The sequence below is a fragment of the Zootoca vivipara genome, chromosome Z (assembly GCF_963506605.1).
Source record: "Zootoca vivipara chromosome Z, rZooViv1.1, whole genome shotgun sequence".
Classification (NCBI taxonomy): Eukaryota; Metazoa; Chordata; class Lepidosauria; order Squamata; family Lacertidae; genus Zootoca; species Zootoca vivipara.
Genome location: NC_083294.1, coordinates 7,917,645 through 7,931,418, shown reverse-complemented (window position 1 = coordinate 7,931,418; position 13,774 = coordinate 7,917,645). Strand labels below are relative to the sequence as shown.

The 13,774-nt window shown below is 42.6% G+C and overlaps 1 protein-coding gene across 1 annotated transcript in view; it reads left to right on the top strand.

The window, feature by feature from the left end:
- CACNA1B (calcium voltage-gated channel subunit alpha1 B) overlaps nucleotides 1-13,774 on the top strand; it is a 317,851-nt gene that overhangs the window by 256,838 nt on the left and 47,239 nt on the right. The window contains exons 29-33 of the mRNA XM_060270557.1: nucleotides 1,863-2,000; nucleotides 2,161-2,362; nucleotides 3,012-3,176; nucleotides 5,098-5,208; nucleotides 6,361-6,444. Of these exons, the coding sequence (XP_060126540.1) occupies nucleotides 1,863-2,000; nucleotides 2,161-2,362; nucleotides 3,012-3,176; nucleotides 5,098-5,208; nucleotides 6,361-6,444 (700 nt within the window). The remainder of the gene's footprint in view (nucleotides 1-1,862; nucleotides 2,001-2,160; nucleotides 2,363-3,011; nucleotides 3,177-5,097; nucleotides 5,209-6,360; nucleotides 6,445-13,774) is intronic.

Below are 13,774 nucleotides of genomic sequence, written 5' to 3'. Positions count from 1 at the left end.
TATGCATGCAAATCACTGAGCTATGGATTCTTACCCCAGAGCTTGAAGTGAACTAGTTCAGATTAACGAAATTCAGTGAACTAATGCCAAAAACTCTGAACTACAGCTGAAAGTTCTCATAACTGCTGGGTGAACTGAACGTGAATTAACTTTTGGAGAACTTTGAATGATTTCTAGTTCATCTTCATGTGTGTTCTCTTACATGTGTTTTCTACTCCTTATAGAACATCATTAAACTTAAAAATAATAATTGTTGGGGAAATATATTAAACAATTTATGTTCCATTCTGTATGTGTGTTTTGATGTTTTCTCACTCCTCCTTTTATACTTCAGCACAGCAGTTTGTAATATTCTGAATGCGCGCCAGGGGGCGGCGGGGGATTTCTCCGATGATCATTTGGTTGAACTATGAACTGACTGTGAACTGGTTTGGTTTGTAAAAGGACAAATATGAACTGGAATTAGATCCTTGAACTTGTTCTTCTAAGGTCTGAGCAAGAGCTGCCCTGACAAGAGCCTCCTGGATCTCCTGCATCTCTTTACTATTTGCAGACCGCTGGCCTCTCCCTCATGCCCAGAGGGAGTGAACAAGCAGATAACAAAAACTGTAGTGGTGAGCAGGAAGAGGAGAAGTAGCTGCCATTGCCTACTTGCTCATTGGTTCCATGAGTGGCAAGCAGGCCAATGATTCAGAAGAATACCACCCACCAACTGTGGAGATAGGATGTAGCCATCAGGGTCAATGGCTATTAACCCTGATGCCTATATTCTATCCCCACTATCAGAAGCAGTATGCTTCTGGTGACCAGTTGGTGGAAACCTCAGGAGGAGAGAGGGCTTTTTTTTTTTGCTCAGGTCCTACTTGAATGCTGGAAGATTTAGGACAAACAAAAGAAGATACTTCTTCATGCAGTGCAGAGTTAGACTATGGAACTCGCTCCCACATACGTTAGTGATAGCCATCAACTTAAATAAAAAAAATTCCTTCAGTAGCACCTTAAAGACCAACTAAGTTTTTATTTTGGTATGAGCTTTCGTGTGCATGCACACTTCTTCAGAAGCACACGAAAGCTCATACCAAAATAAAAACTTAGTTGGTCTTTAAGGTGCTACTGAAGGAATTTTTTTATTTTACTTCGACCCAGACCAACACGGCTACCTACCTGTAGCCATCAACTTGGATGGCTTTAAAAGACAAATTCATGGAGGATCTTTATTAATGGCTACTACCTGTGTTCTGCCTCCACAGTCAAAGGTAGTATCCCGAAGAAGAGTTGCTGGAGCAGAGAGCACTGCTTACAGGCTTTCCATAGGCTTCTGGTTGGCCATTGTGAGAACAGGATGTTGGACTAGATGGGCCACTGGCTGATCCAGCAGGCTCATCTTCTATTCCTAACACAAACACCCCGTTCAGAAGTTTTCACCCACATGTCGACCAACGCATGAATGAGACCACGTGACTGCCTCCACCCTTGACCACATAGGGTGATGAGCTTGGCATCCACACATATATAGCATGAGCATCTGCAAGAATAGAGCCCTTGTTTATGCAAAAAAATCCACACAATCTGGAGCAATCAGCTTTCCAGATCATACTGAAGCCTTTGAATATGCAGTTGCAAACAGGATTCTGCCTTATACAGAGTCAACCTTTGATGCTGTATAGTTTAGCATTTGTCCACACTAACAATGCTAAACTTACATTCTGAGGAAGAAGAAGAGCAGTAAATAATTACAATGGTGGTTAATGGAGGCAGCATATTTGAGGGATGGTGACCCATGGAGGGTGATAGCACCGATCATAAGAGAGGCCCAGCTCCACATTCTCCTGTTTTGATTCTGTGTCCCATCTTCCTTCCAGGGGCCAGTATCTCGATTATGCAAAAGACGATGTGCAAGCTCAGCCCAGGCAATGGAAGAAATACGAATTCCACTATGACAATGTCCTCTGGGCTCTGTTGACACTCTTCACTGTCTCCACAGGAGAGGGATGGCCAACGTAAGTTTGTATGGCACTTTAGTGCCTTGGGGTGGGTGGGGGGTGGGGTTCAGACAAGAGTATTTCCCAAACCCTGGGTCCTTCTGCATGCAAAGTAGATGCAGAGTTACAGACATTCATCCAAATCTCTGCCCGCTCCTTCTCTGCCTCCTTCTCACAGTGTTTTAAAGCATTCTGTTGATGCAACGTATGAGAACCAAGGCCCAAGCCCTGGGTACCGGATGGAGATGTCCATCTTCTATGTGGTGTATTTTGTCGTCTTCCCCTTTTTCTTCGTGAACATCTTTGTGGCTTTGATCATCATCACCTTCCAGGAGCAGGGTGACAAAGTGATGTCTGAATGCAGCCTTGAGAAAAATGAGGTACTCTCTCAGGATACCAGATGGGGAAAGGCTCTTTTTTTGCCACGAGGGATTTTTGCCTCCCTGACAAAATTAGATATCTTGATATCAATTTGCAAATCAAAGTATTTCCATTATATGCCAGGCCACCTGCAGTTTAACCCATCCCATTGTGCTAACATTGGAAGCTGTCTGATACAGAGTCAGACCATTGGTCCATCTTGCTTGGTACTGTCCACACTGGCTGGCAAGGTTTCAGGGAGTGAGTCTCTCCCAGCCATACTGGGAGCATGCAAAGCAGATGCTCTTACCACTGAGCTATGACCCTTCCCCTAATAAGAAGCTGTTTTACTGTATACTGTCAGACACTTAAAAAAGGTAGCTCAGTACAGTCTGCCTTGACTGGCTGATGACTCTCCAGAATTTCAGGCAGAGTTTTCTCTCAGCCCTACCTGGAAATGCCAGGGAATGAACCTGGGGTCTTCTCCATGCAAAGCATATGCTCTACCACTGAGCTATGACCCTTCCTCATAGCTTACTTCTGGCTAGGCATGTAAAGAAGGAGCTAACTGTGGATCTGGAAGCTTTTCCTTAACTCTGGATGCAGGTGAAAACTGTGAGCAGATCTTTTTCTCTATTGATTTCACCCACTCTCTTCCTTTTGTTATAGAGGGCCTGTATAGACTTTGCCATAAGTGCCAAACCCCTGACCCGCTACATGCCTCAAAACAAGCAGTCGTTCCAGTACAAGATGTGGAAGTTTGTGGTGTCTCCTCCTTTCGAGTATTTCATCATGGTCATGATCGCACTCAACACCATCGTGCTGATGATGAAGGTTGCTGATTTCCTTGCCTTTTTTTTTAAGGGGGCAGGGGAGCTAGCAGTTCTCGTGAGAGTTACAGTGACAAGCCATGGTGTGATAATTCAGAGTACTTAGTGAAATGGGTTATCAACTGCTACTGACCTTGATGATCATGTTCTCCCTCTATTGTTGGAGGCCATAAGCTTCTGAATACCAGCTCCTGGAACCTGCAGGAGGGGAGAGTGATGTTGCACTGAGGTCCTGCTTTCAAACTTCCTATAAGCATCTGGTTGGCCACTGTAAGAACAGGATGCTGGACCTAGATTGGACACTGGCCTGATCCAACAGGCTCGTCACATGTTCTTAATGCACGGGCAGGGAACCTCTGACCAGCCAAGTGTTGTTTGACTAACTCTCATCAACCCCTGCCACCATGGCCAATGATTAAGGGTGATGGAAGTTGTAGTTCCACAACATCTGGAGGGCCACATTTTTCCACATCCCTGCTATGATGGAAACAAAGGCAATACGTCTCCTGGCTTCTGCATGAACATTAACAAACTTCAACAATAAAGAATAAGTAGGAGGGTGTTTCTTGCTGTTGTGAGTAAGTGACTTATGAGTTCCTTGTCATGTGCATGTGCATTGTTATCCTGGAAGATATTTAATAAGGCTGATTCTGGAGTTACTTCTACTACCTGTTTTGTTATTTTGGAGATTTTTCTGCAGCACTGATATCCAAAAGGATTGCATTTTGGGGCATTCCCACCACAAGGGGAGTTATGTGCCTATGGAGGTGCAGCCTCTCCAGCATTTAGATGAGGTTCCTGGGTATATTAGTGAAAACCTCTTTGGTGTTAGGTAGCATTGTAGATAAGTTTCAGAGTGTTCTCTCTCTTTTGACTAAGATGAATTTAAATGGCGGTTTAGACCACATTTTTTTTACCATTGGGTAGCGTTTATTTCGTATCCTATTATGCGTTCTAATTGATTTTTAATTGTGGTGTCTTGGAGTAATATTTTATATATTGTAGATACCAGACACTGGAAAGGCCCTCAGGAGTGAACATAGAACACTGGTACCAAAATGCATGGGAATCTGCCCTACTAGAAAAGTTAACCAGCAAACTTAAATTAGCACAAGGACAAGAAAAAAAGGATCCCTTCACCCCAGTGTGGTTCCCCTTTATCATATCACAGCACAACAGGACAATGACCTATCCCCGCCGCAACAGCATACAAATCAATATATATACAAAGGACCTATCCGCATGATGCTGACACAAACCCCTACATTAACACTAGGCAGTAGAACAAAGAACAACCCCCCATCACTCTTCCTCTTTCTCCTCTCTTTACCCCCAGTTGTGCTTTTCTCCACTTACAGGTGAAACTCAGAAAATTAGAATATCATCGAAAAGTGCATTGATTTCAGCAATGCAACTTATTATTTTTTATTTTCCTTTTAATTTTGACAAATGCTTTCTTTTGGAAATTCCACAGTAATCAAACAAATAGTTACAATAATACAAAAATAAACATCGCTATTACATTTCATTAATTCCATTCCATTTATAATTGACCCGCCTAATGGCAAATAATTACAATTACAACAAATAAAGGCTTGACATATCTTGCTTTGCGTGCCATGCTTCTATCTCATATATTGGTTTCACCTTTTAAGTTGCATTACTGAAATAAATGCACTTTTTGACAATATTCTAATTTTCCGAGTTTTACCTGTATTTGTCTATTTTGTAACACAACAAAATCATTAATAACAAACTATTAAAAAAAAGAATAGCGAGGATGAAACTAAATTTTAAAAAAAAACCTTTACAGAAGGATTGTATGGTTGGGTCTGCAAAGATCATCTAGTAGTCAACACCCTGCAATGCATGAGTGATTGCAACCCATGTTTTCCAGTAATGTGTTTTCTTTCTCTTTGATTTAGTTCTATGGTGCCCCACAGCCATATGAAGATATGCTGAAATGCCTCAACATTGTGTTTACATCCATGTTTTCTCTGGAGTGTGTGCTGAAGATCATTGCCTTTGGCGCCCTGGTATGAGCTGTCTTCTTTCATTGTCCTCTCTCATCCAGCACCAGAAATGCTGGAATTCCACTTCTTCATATTTCTCCCTGGGTTTTTGCTGTTCCCAATAATTTGGTTTTGTTTCAAAAAGTGTACCATTCTATTTTGTTTTATTGCTGAATTTTGTCAAGCAGGAGTGGGGAAAATCTGTGGCCTTTCCAAAGCCATTGCCTCCCAATGGGTATGTTCTGCCTCCACTATTGGAAGCCTGAAGGCTGCTCCATTACGTCTCTTGATCAGTGGAGGTTGCTGCATTAGGGTGAATGGGACACTGCCCCACCAACCTCACTCTGTTCCCAACCAGTCTCCATCTGCCTGGCTTCTTACTTATAACCAGTGCAAGAGAGTAGCACTGCCTGTTAGCAATGAGAATGGCAATGGGGAGGAAACTAGAATTAGTTGGTCTCTGAATACAAGTTGACAGGAATCACAAGTGCTCAGGTCCTCCTTGAGGGCTTCCTATTGGAGCACATGGTTGACCCCTGTGAGAAGAAGATGCTAGTCTGGGTGGGCTCTTTTTATATTCTGCTCATTCCCTAGTCAAGACCATAGATCAAACTAAGAAGGATGCCTCCCCTTCTCTGCATCCAGCATAAAAATTTAGGCTGCTAGCCTCTTAGCAGATGACGTAAAATATTTTGTAGGCTTGTAGGATTTGTGGTTCTTTGAGGCTGCTGCAATTCTGCAATTAGTTTTAGAGATCCTCCTAACTAAATTGCAATTCAGGGGTGGTGGTACAAAAGTAACAAAGAAAACTCACTCTTCCCATCAAACTGCATGGTGCACACAACAAATTATTGAGGTCTGCAGTTTCCAGAGAAATGACTTAGATCAGCCATCACTAACCTGGTGCTTTCCAGATGTCGTTCAACTTCTACTTAATCTGTCCCAGACAGCATAGCTGATGGTCAGGGATTATGGGAGTTGTAGTCCACCAACATCTGAAAGGCGTCAGATTGGAGAGAACTGACTTAGGTTGCAAGCCTACCCATGTCTACTCAGGTGTAACTCCCATTGAATTAAATGGGGTTCACTGTCAGGTAAGTGGGGGTGAGGATTGCAGCCTAGCATGCAGTTTAAACTTCTGAGTAATGCTGCTTGTTGTTGCTTTTAATCTTACAGAATTATTTTCGTGATGCCTGGAACATCTTTGATTTTGTCACAGTCTTGGGAAGTATTACTGATATTTTAGTAACAGAGATTGCGGTGAGTACAGACTGTGCAAACTTGCTTTCTTTAGCCAACAAAATAGTTTCAGGGGGAAATGCAGGCCAAATGATCTTCTCATCAGTCTGTTGGTGGGTCATTATGAAATTATGTCTGTCAGAAGAATGGGAGAAATGATAGAAGGAACCTAAGCTGCAAAGCCAACATTCAACGATTGCAATGTAAATTTACTGTAGGATAAATATTAAGGGGGGGATTTATGTACTCCTTGTGTAAATGGTATATAGTGTTAGTTGGTTACTAGAGTAAGTAAACAGGAGCAGGTTATGGAATCACATGCCCCCTTCCCCTTCCTCTCAGCCTCTCTACATGCACAGGATTCTCCCATGATTCTTTACCATGGCTAGATATTATGTCCCATAATTAGTATTGGTTTTGTATTAACCATGGTTAAAGTCAACCTCTCCTCTCTCCTGTGCAAAGGCCTTCAGAGAATGGGATTCCCCTTTGCAGGATCACCTAATTCCCAGGACCGTGAAGATTCCACCAGAGTGACCACAGTGTCTTGTCTCAAACTGCCTGGTTCCCTCCTCGAACCATAGGAAAGGGGATTGGTTCAGGAATTTGTCTGCAGGGGGGGGGGATTTGTCTGCAGTAGAGAAGAGTCTGGAGCACAGGGTCTGTGTGTAATTTCCCAACCTGGTCCCAGTCCCTTAGTGCTAATTTAAGGGTCTGTGTTACATAATTTCATCTGCACTGACCTTCATTTTTTTAAAATAAATAAATAAATAATGCTCTTCTGTCACTTAGCAGAGTTATTTAGGTGGAAAGAGGACTGGGTCTATTCTGTGATTCCATACAAAAGTAAGCCCAAGTATGGAATTTGGTATTTGAAGATATAGTTCAATACCATGGGTCGTATCCAATGTAGTCTTACACAGAAAATTGATGGAGTGTGGTGGAGTCTCCTTCTTTGGAGGTCTTTAAGCGGAGGCTTGACAGCCATCTGTCAGGAATGCTTTGATGGTGTTTCCTGCTTGGCAGGGGGTTGGACTGGATGGCCCTTGTGGTCTCTTCCAACTATGATTCTATGATGGTCATGACTAACTAAAGTTCACTTCAGTGGGTCTACACTGAGTATAACTTAATTGGATACAACCCACTGGGAATTGCACCTTTTTGTTTTCTTTGCTCTCCCCCCTCCAAAAGTTTCTAGTCCTCAAGAAAATGATAAGCTTGAACAATATTTCAGGAAACTAGGAGGAGTGCTGTGCTAGTAGAGATCCTAGTGGTCAGGGTTAAGAGTTAGTTCCTTTAAGGGCACTTGCCCAATCCATCTGATGGACCAGGAACCCAATTTCAAATGCATTTAATTTGCATAATTTATGGTGGAAGGTGCCATAGCTGCATTAAATAGTCCCCAGCATATTCTTTGAAGTCAATGCCATTTTGTAAACCCTTTCCAAATAGTTCAGGTCATCCTTTCCATAACCTGTTGCCCAACTAGACTTTGGCCATGCAGGTTGGGGTAGATGGGAGTTGGGGATCAACAACAGCCTCTTGGAGGCCTGTGGTTGGTAAAGGCTTCGCTGTTCCTGGACTCTCCAACTCCCACCATCCCTGACCATTGGATGGCTGATGGGAGATGGAATCCAACAACAGATGGAGGGACACAGGTTCCTCACTCCTCATATTTGCTTCTTCCTTGACCATGTCCTTCTGCTTTGTTAGGAACAATTGGTTTTGTGCTCATCTTTGAAATATGTATGTTTTTATTTCAATTGCTCTTTCTTAACCTCTTTCTCCTGTCTATGGCAGTGCACTTTTGGTCATTCCCCAGCAGGTCCTGAAATCCCAGATCCTTCTCCTAAATTGCACACAGAATCAGAGGGCCAGACAATAACAATGTGATGAGCAATCTTGTCACTGATTTTAAATAAATAAATAAAATTCCAGATGCAGAGGAGAATAATCATCAGCACCACAGCACATGAAGAGAGAAGATTTTAGCATTCCTTTCCCAGCTGAGTTCTTGGTGAACACGCACCCTGGCAATTAGCACCAGTGGCACCAATAGGAGGGTTTCCCCCTCTTTCAGTACTAATTACTACATAGTAAATTATCTTTTTACTAATCAGTATTTATTGAGATTTTTACTGATGTTTTATTGCTGCTGTAAATTTTGTGTAGTGTAAAAAACATCTTGTTAAATTTTTATGAAAGGCATTTAAATGGAGGACAGTTGCTTTACTGAGACATCGGCTGGGAAAAGGCTTAAAAATCTTCTTTGAATAGAAACATTAATAACAAAGAAAAAGAAAAAAAGAGTGGTTATTGTAACACAGGCTAGTTAGACCCTAGGAGAATGGATGGGGTGGGAAAGAAAGAGATCTTGGCTGAATCGTAGACAGTGCTGGCTTTTGGATTGGGCGCTGTGGGTTAAACTACAGGGCCTAGGGCTTACCGATCAGAAGGTTGGCGGTTCGAATCCACACGATGGGGTGAGCTCCTGTTGCTCGGTCCTTGCTCCTGCCAACCTAGCAGTTCAAAAGCACCTCAAAGTGCAAGTAGATAAACAGGTACCACTCTGGCAGGAAGGTAAAACGGCATTTCCATGCACTGCTCTGGTTCACCAGAAGCGGCTTAGTCATGCTGGCCACATGACCCAGAAGCTGTACGCTGGCTCCCTCGGCCAGTAAAGCGAGATGAGTGCCGCAACCCCAGAGTTGGTCACGACTGGAGCTAACACTCAGGGGTCTCTTTGCCTTTACCGTTAGGGGACTCCAGCAGAGCACTTTTAATGTGCTCCCTTAATCTGCAAGAGGAATTTGACTGGTGCAGAATGAAGCATCCTTAGCCTTCTTAGGCATCCCTTGCACTGTGGTAGAGCCAGAAGCAGCTCACTGTATGGAGAAGTGCCACTCTATGCCAGCTTCCCAGCAGATGGATCGCTGTTGCTTACTGGTGAGTGAGAGGGGCAAGGCAGCAGGAAGATTCATACAGGGCAAATGCACCAACAGCAGTGCCAGATTGACTTTGCCAGTGCATTTGTACCATGCTGACCTGCCTGCCACCCTGCTCCTCTCCCTACCAGTAACAAATGGTGACCCACCTGCCAGGAAGCTAGCCTTGCAACTCTGACCCACACAGCAAACCGCTTTTGGAAGCTACGTACTCTCTGCTAGTCTTGGAAGCCACATCCTTTTCCCTCTCTGGAGCTGGCCACCCAGCCAAGAAATCATTGCTGGTATAGATGTATAGAAGTGAAATGATAATTTTGTAAACCCCCCAACAGGGTTATCCCAGGCAGTACTGAATATATTTTGAATTGGTTTGGTCACCAGTACAATGATGTATTTTTCAACCATCTGTGGTTTGAATTTATTGTATTTTACTGTCAACATGCCAGTCATTTATATTCTTTTACTGTCAACATGACTTTTATGAAACTATGTCTCTGAACAGTGAAGGAAGGCAGGAGGTATTATTGTATTTTACTCTCAACATGCCAGTAATTTATATTCTTTTACTGTCAACATGCATTTTATGAAATTATGTCTCTGAACACTGAAGGAAGGCAGGAGGTATTTGTGTATGCAACCATTCCCACCTGATCTGCTCTCTCCCAGTTGCTCTGTCCACGCTCAGCAGTTTTGGAATGTTCGGACCCCATTGTTATGATGTATCCATTCAGGAATTTTACTCAGAGCTGAGCTAAAATTTCTCAGTAAACAGAATTGCTGAAATTTTCTGTCTCTTTTGCACACATCCCCCTCACGCGTAGAAAATGTGGTCCACTTTGCAGGATTTCTCAGAATATTCTCCAGCATTTTTGTGTGGCCACCACACACATACCACACAATATCTTGCAGCAACAAAAGCTTTTGGGCAGCAAAAGGATTCAAAATGGCAGCCAACATAAAATCTGCTAGAGCCACTTGCCAAGACCTTAGGAAAATATAAGGAAGTTGTGCTATTTCCACTGACAATAGTAAACCCCATCCCAGAAAAAAGGGGGGGAACTGTTGGTGAAATTCAGTGAAATGAAATTAAAATGGAACAAGGTTTTGGGGAGGGAGAAGAGGAATTCTGTCTGAGACCCTAGAAAGCCACTACCATTCAAAGTAGACAAATATTGAGATAGTTGAAAAATATAATCTGCCCTGTTGTTGTTGTTTAGTCGTTTAGTCGTGTCCGACTCTTCGTGACCCCATGGACCATAGCACGCCCTATGATCTGCCCTAGAAGAAGGCAATTTTCTATGGTCAAAGCTAGGCATATGGAAGAGCAGTACCTCAGTGTTAGAGCATAGGAGTGATCCCTTTCTGATACCCTGGAGAACTGTGACCAGTAAACCTAGACATAACTGAGCTTGATAGACCTATGGGTTGCAGCCAACTAAGTTTTACTCAGTGTGGGTCCGTTACTGTACTTAAGTTAGCCATTCCTAAAAATTTCAGTGGGTCATCTCTAAGTAGAGTTAGCATTGGATACCCTGTGTTCTCACGAATAGGATGAGGAATCTTGGGAGGTAATCTGGGCATGACTTTAGTTTGACCACACAGCTCACAGCTACGTGGACAGGGCCACTTCTGAGAAGAACAGCAAGCTTCAGGGATATGGAGTTCAGCTTGTATTCCAGGGCAGCTATCCAAGAGCTAGTACCATCCTCCAAGAATACCAGCTCACCTGGTCATCCACTGCCCTTTCTCCCCCTCCCCCCCCCAGGAGTGGCTCAGCAACCAGCAGAAGTGCAAAAGCATAAAGATAAAAGGAGAGAGAAAAAATGTGTTGATAATTTTGTTTTTCTTTTAGCATCATTATTGTGTCATTTGTAATTTCCTCTGTGAGTGCTTTGAATTCTCTTTCTTCTATCTATCATCTATATCTATCTATCTATCATCTATCTATCTATCTATCTATCTATCTATCTATCTATCTATCTATCTATCTAATCTATCTATCTATCTCTGCAGGCAAATAAAAGGGGGGTATGTCAGTTTCCCTGACAGCACTCACTTCAAACTGATTTACAGGGAAGACTTTTAAATTTAACTTCGATGACTGCAAAGGATCAAATTGATTTACATCACTAACTGCTTTTTGGGCAGGAGTCAATTGCATTTCATAGGGCAAATTTTAATGTAGAAAGTGTTGGACTCCAACTCCCATCAGCACCAGCCAGCATAGTCAAGAGTGAGGGATGATGGGAGTTGTAGTCCCAACAACATTTGGAGGAACCGTGCTGAGACAGGCTGATGTAGGCTCTGGTGTGTGACTCTAATGGTAGTGAAAGAACATATTCATGACAAATGGTTCCTCTAACAATTAGTGGTAGCTATGCTTGATTAGCATGTAAGCATGCATGTTTAGCATAGGGAAAGAAAAGACTGAGAGGCCATCTTTAAATATCTGAAGGGCTGCCACATAGAAGATGGAGCAAGCTGCTCCAGAATACTACTAAAACCAGGAGATTCTGATTGTTAGGAAGAAGTTTCTGAGAGTAAGAGCTGTTTGACAGTAGAACATACTACCTCCTAAGGTGGTGAACTCTACTCTTCTGAAGGTTTTTAAAAAAGAGACTGGATAGCCTTCTGTCAGTGTTTCTTTAGCTGTGATTTCTGCATTGCAGAGGATTGCATTAGATGACCTTTGGAGATCCCTTCCAATTGTACAATTCCATGTTTGTCTCAGAGTTCCTTTCAGTGACCTCAGAAAGCTACCAATAGAATGAAAAAGATTAACAAATAAAGGGTGAAAAAAAACCCTGCAGTTGTTGATGGCCCTCCTGTTTCTGACTCTCCTTGCCTCTTAGCCCAAACACCATATAAGAAGGGCATTTGAGGAACTGCAGAGTCTCAGGGCACTGTTAGCTTTTTAACATGAATGTCAAATCTGATTTGTTTGTGGGGAGATTATATGATGTTGCATTAGAGCAGGGGTCTGTAACGTGCGGCCCATGGGCTAGATTAGGCCCACAAAGACCGTTTTACTGGCCCACAAGCCCCCCCTAAATCGAGCCACCTGCTCGGCGAGTCCCCCGCACACTGCACTAAACCAGAAATTGCGTCTGTGCATGCACAGATACCAGAAATCACTTCTGCACATGCCCAGACGAAGAAAATTGCTTCTCCACAGGTGTGATTTTTGGCATCTGGGCGAGGGCAGAAGTGATTTCTGGCGCCATTCGCAGACACAATTTTCCGTGTCACACTGCACCGGTCCGGCTCATGGACGATCTCCACGGTAGTGATTTGGCCCATGACCGGTAAGCCTTGCCAACCCCTGCATTAGAGCAAGCATTATACTTTCCAGTGCCTTTTCCTGTAAATTTCCTTATCATAAAAGGTTCATGGGGGTGGGGAACAGGCTTGTTGTGCAAGAACTCCTAATCAGCTAGAACTGAGCAACATGAATCTGCCAGTATGTGATTGGATCCTGTTCCAAAATAGTTACAGCCGGCAAGCACCCACAGTGGTGAGAACTGGCCTTTAGCCACTTAAGGAAACTGTGGAAACATTTGTGACAGGGTCTCTCTGAGTGCAGATTATGAAACTGACATCTCTCTCTTTGCCTGAGAATAATAATAATATTAATAAAAAGACATCCAAAAAAAGATGTTTGTTAAGTGTGTGTTAATTTGCATTATGATACAAAATGCAAATGGTTTGATTGCACTGTGTTTCCTTGCAGGGCTTTATTGTTCTTAGAAAAGTAACTTTTTAAAAATAAGCACCTTCACTCCCCTTTCCCGTACAAAGTTTATGCTTTTGTTCCCAATGACTCATTTTCTCTTTTGTTTTTCTGTTTCTGTTTTATTTCTCCCTTCCCTTCCTGCTGAATCACGCCATCCAATCAACAACATACAATGCGAAAAACCCATGTCTCCGTCTGTATGTTGCCTGCCCTGCCGCTCAAAACCAAAAAAACCCAAAAAATATTATCTAAATTCAAAAACTTGTAAATAACCTTGCAAAATATCCATCCATGAAAACATCAAATATAGGACACGGTTGGTTGAATTGAATTTCTTATAAAACAAAATATTTAAATTTCTTGCTCTTTTATTTTTCCTTGATATTTGTTTTGCTTTCACTTTCCTTGTTTGTGAGATTTCTGATTGCACTGGTGATGGGGAAATAAAGCTTCCCTATCTGTCTAGCTGCATTGTGGGTCGTGACTGGGCTTTGCTTTGTACCATCATCTTTTTATTGGCTACTTGGTAATTGGATAGAATCTGCCATTTTACCAGTAGTCATTTTACTCTTTCTTCATTCCTTGTCTTCCTGTAACTGATGAGAGGGGGAACTCACATCTGCATTGTACACTTGACAACATTATTATGCTTTGCTTGCTGCATTCACTGCCT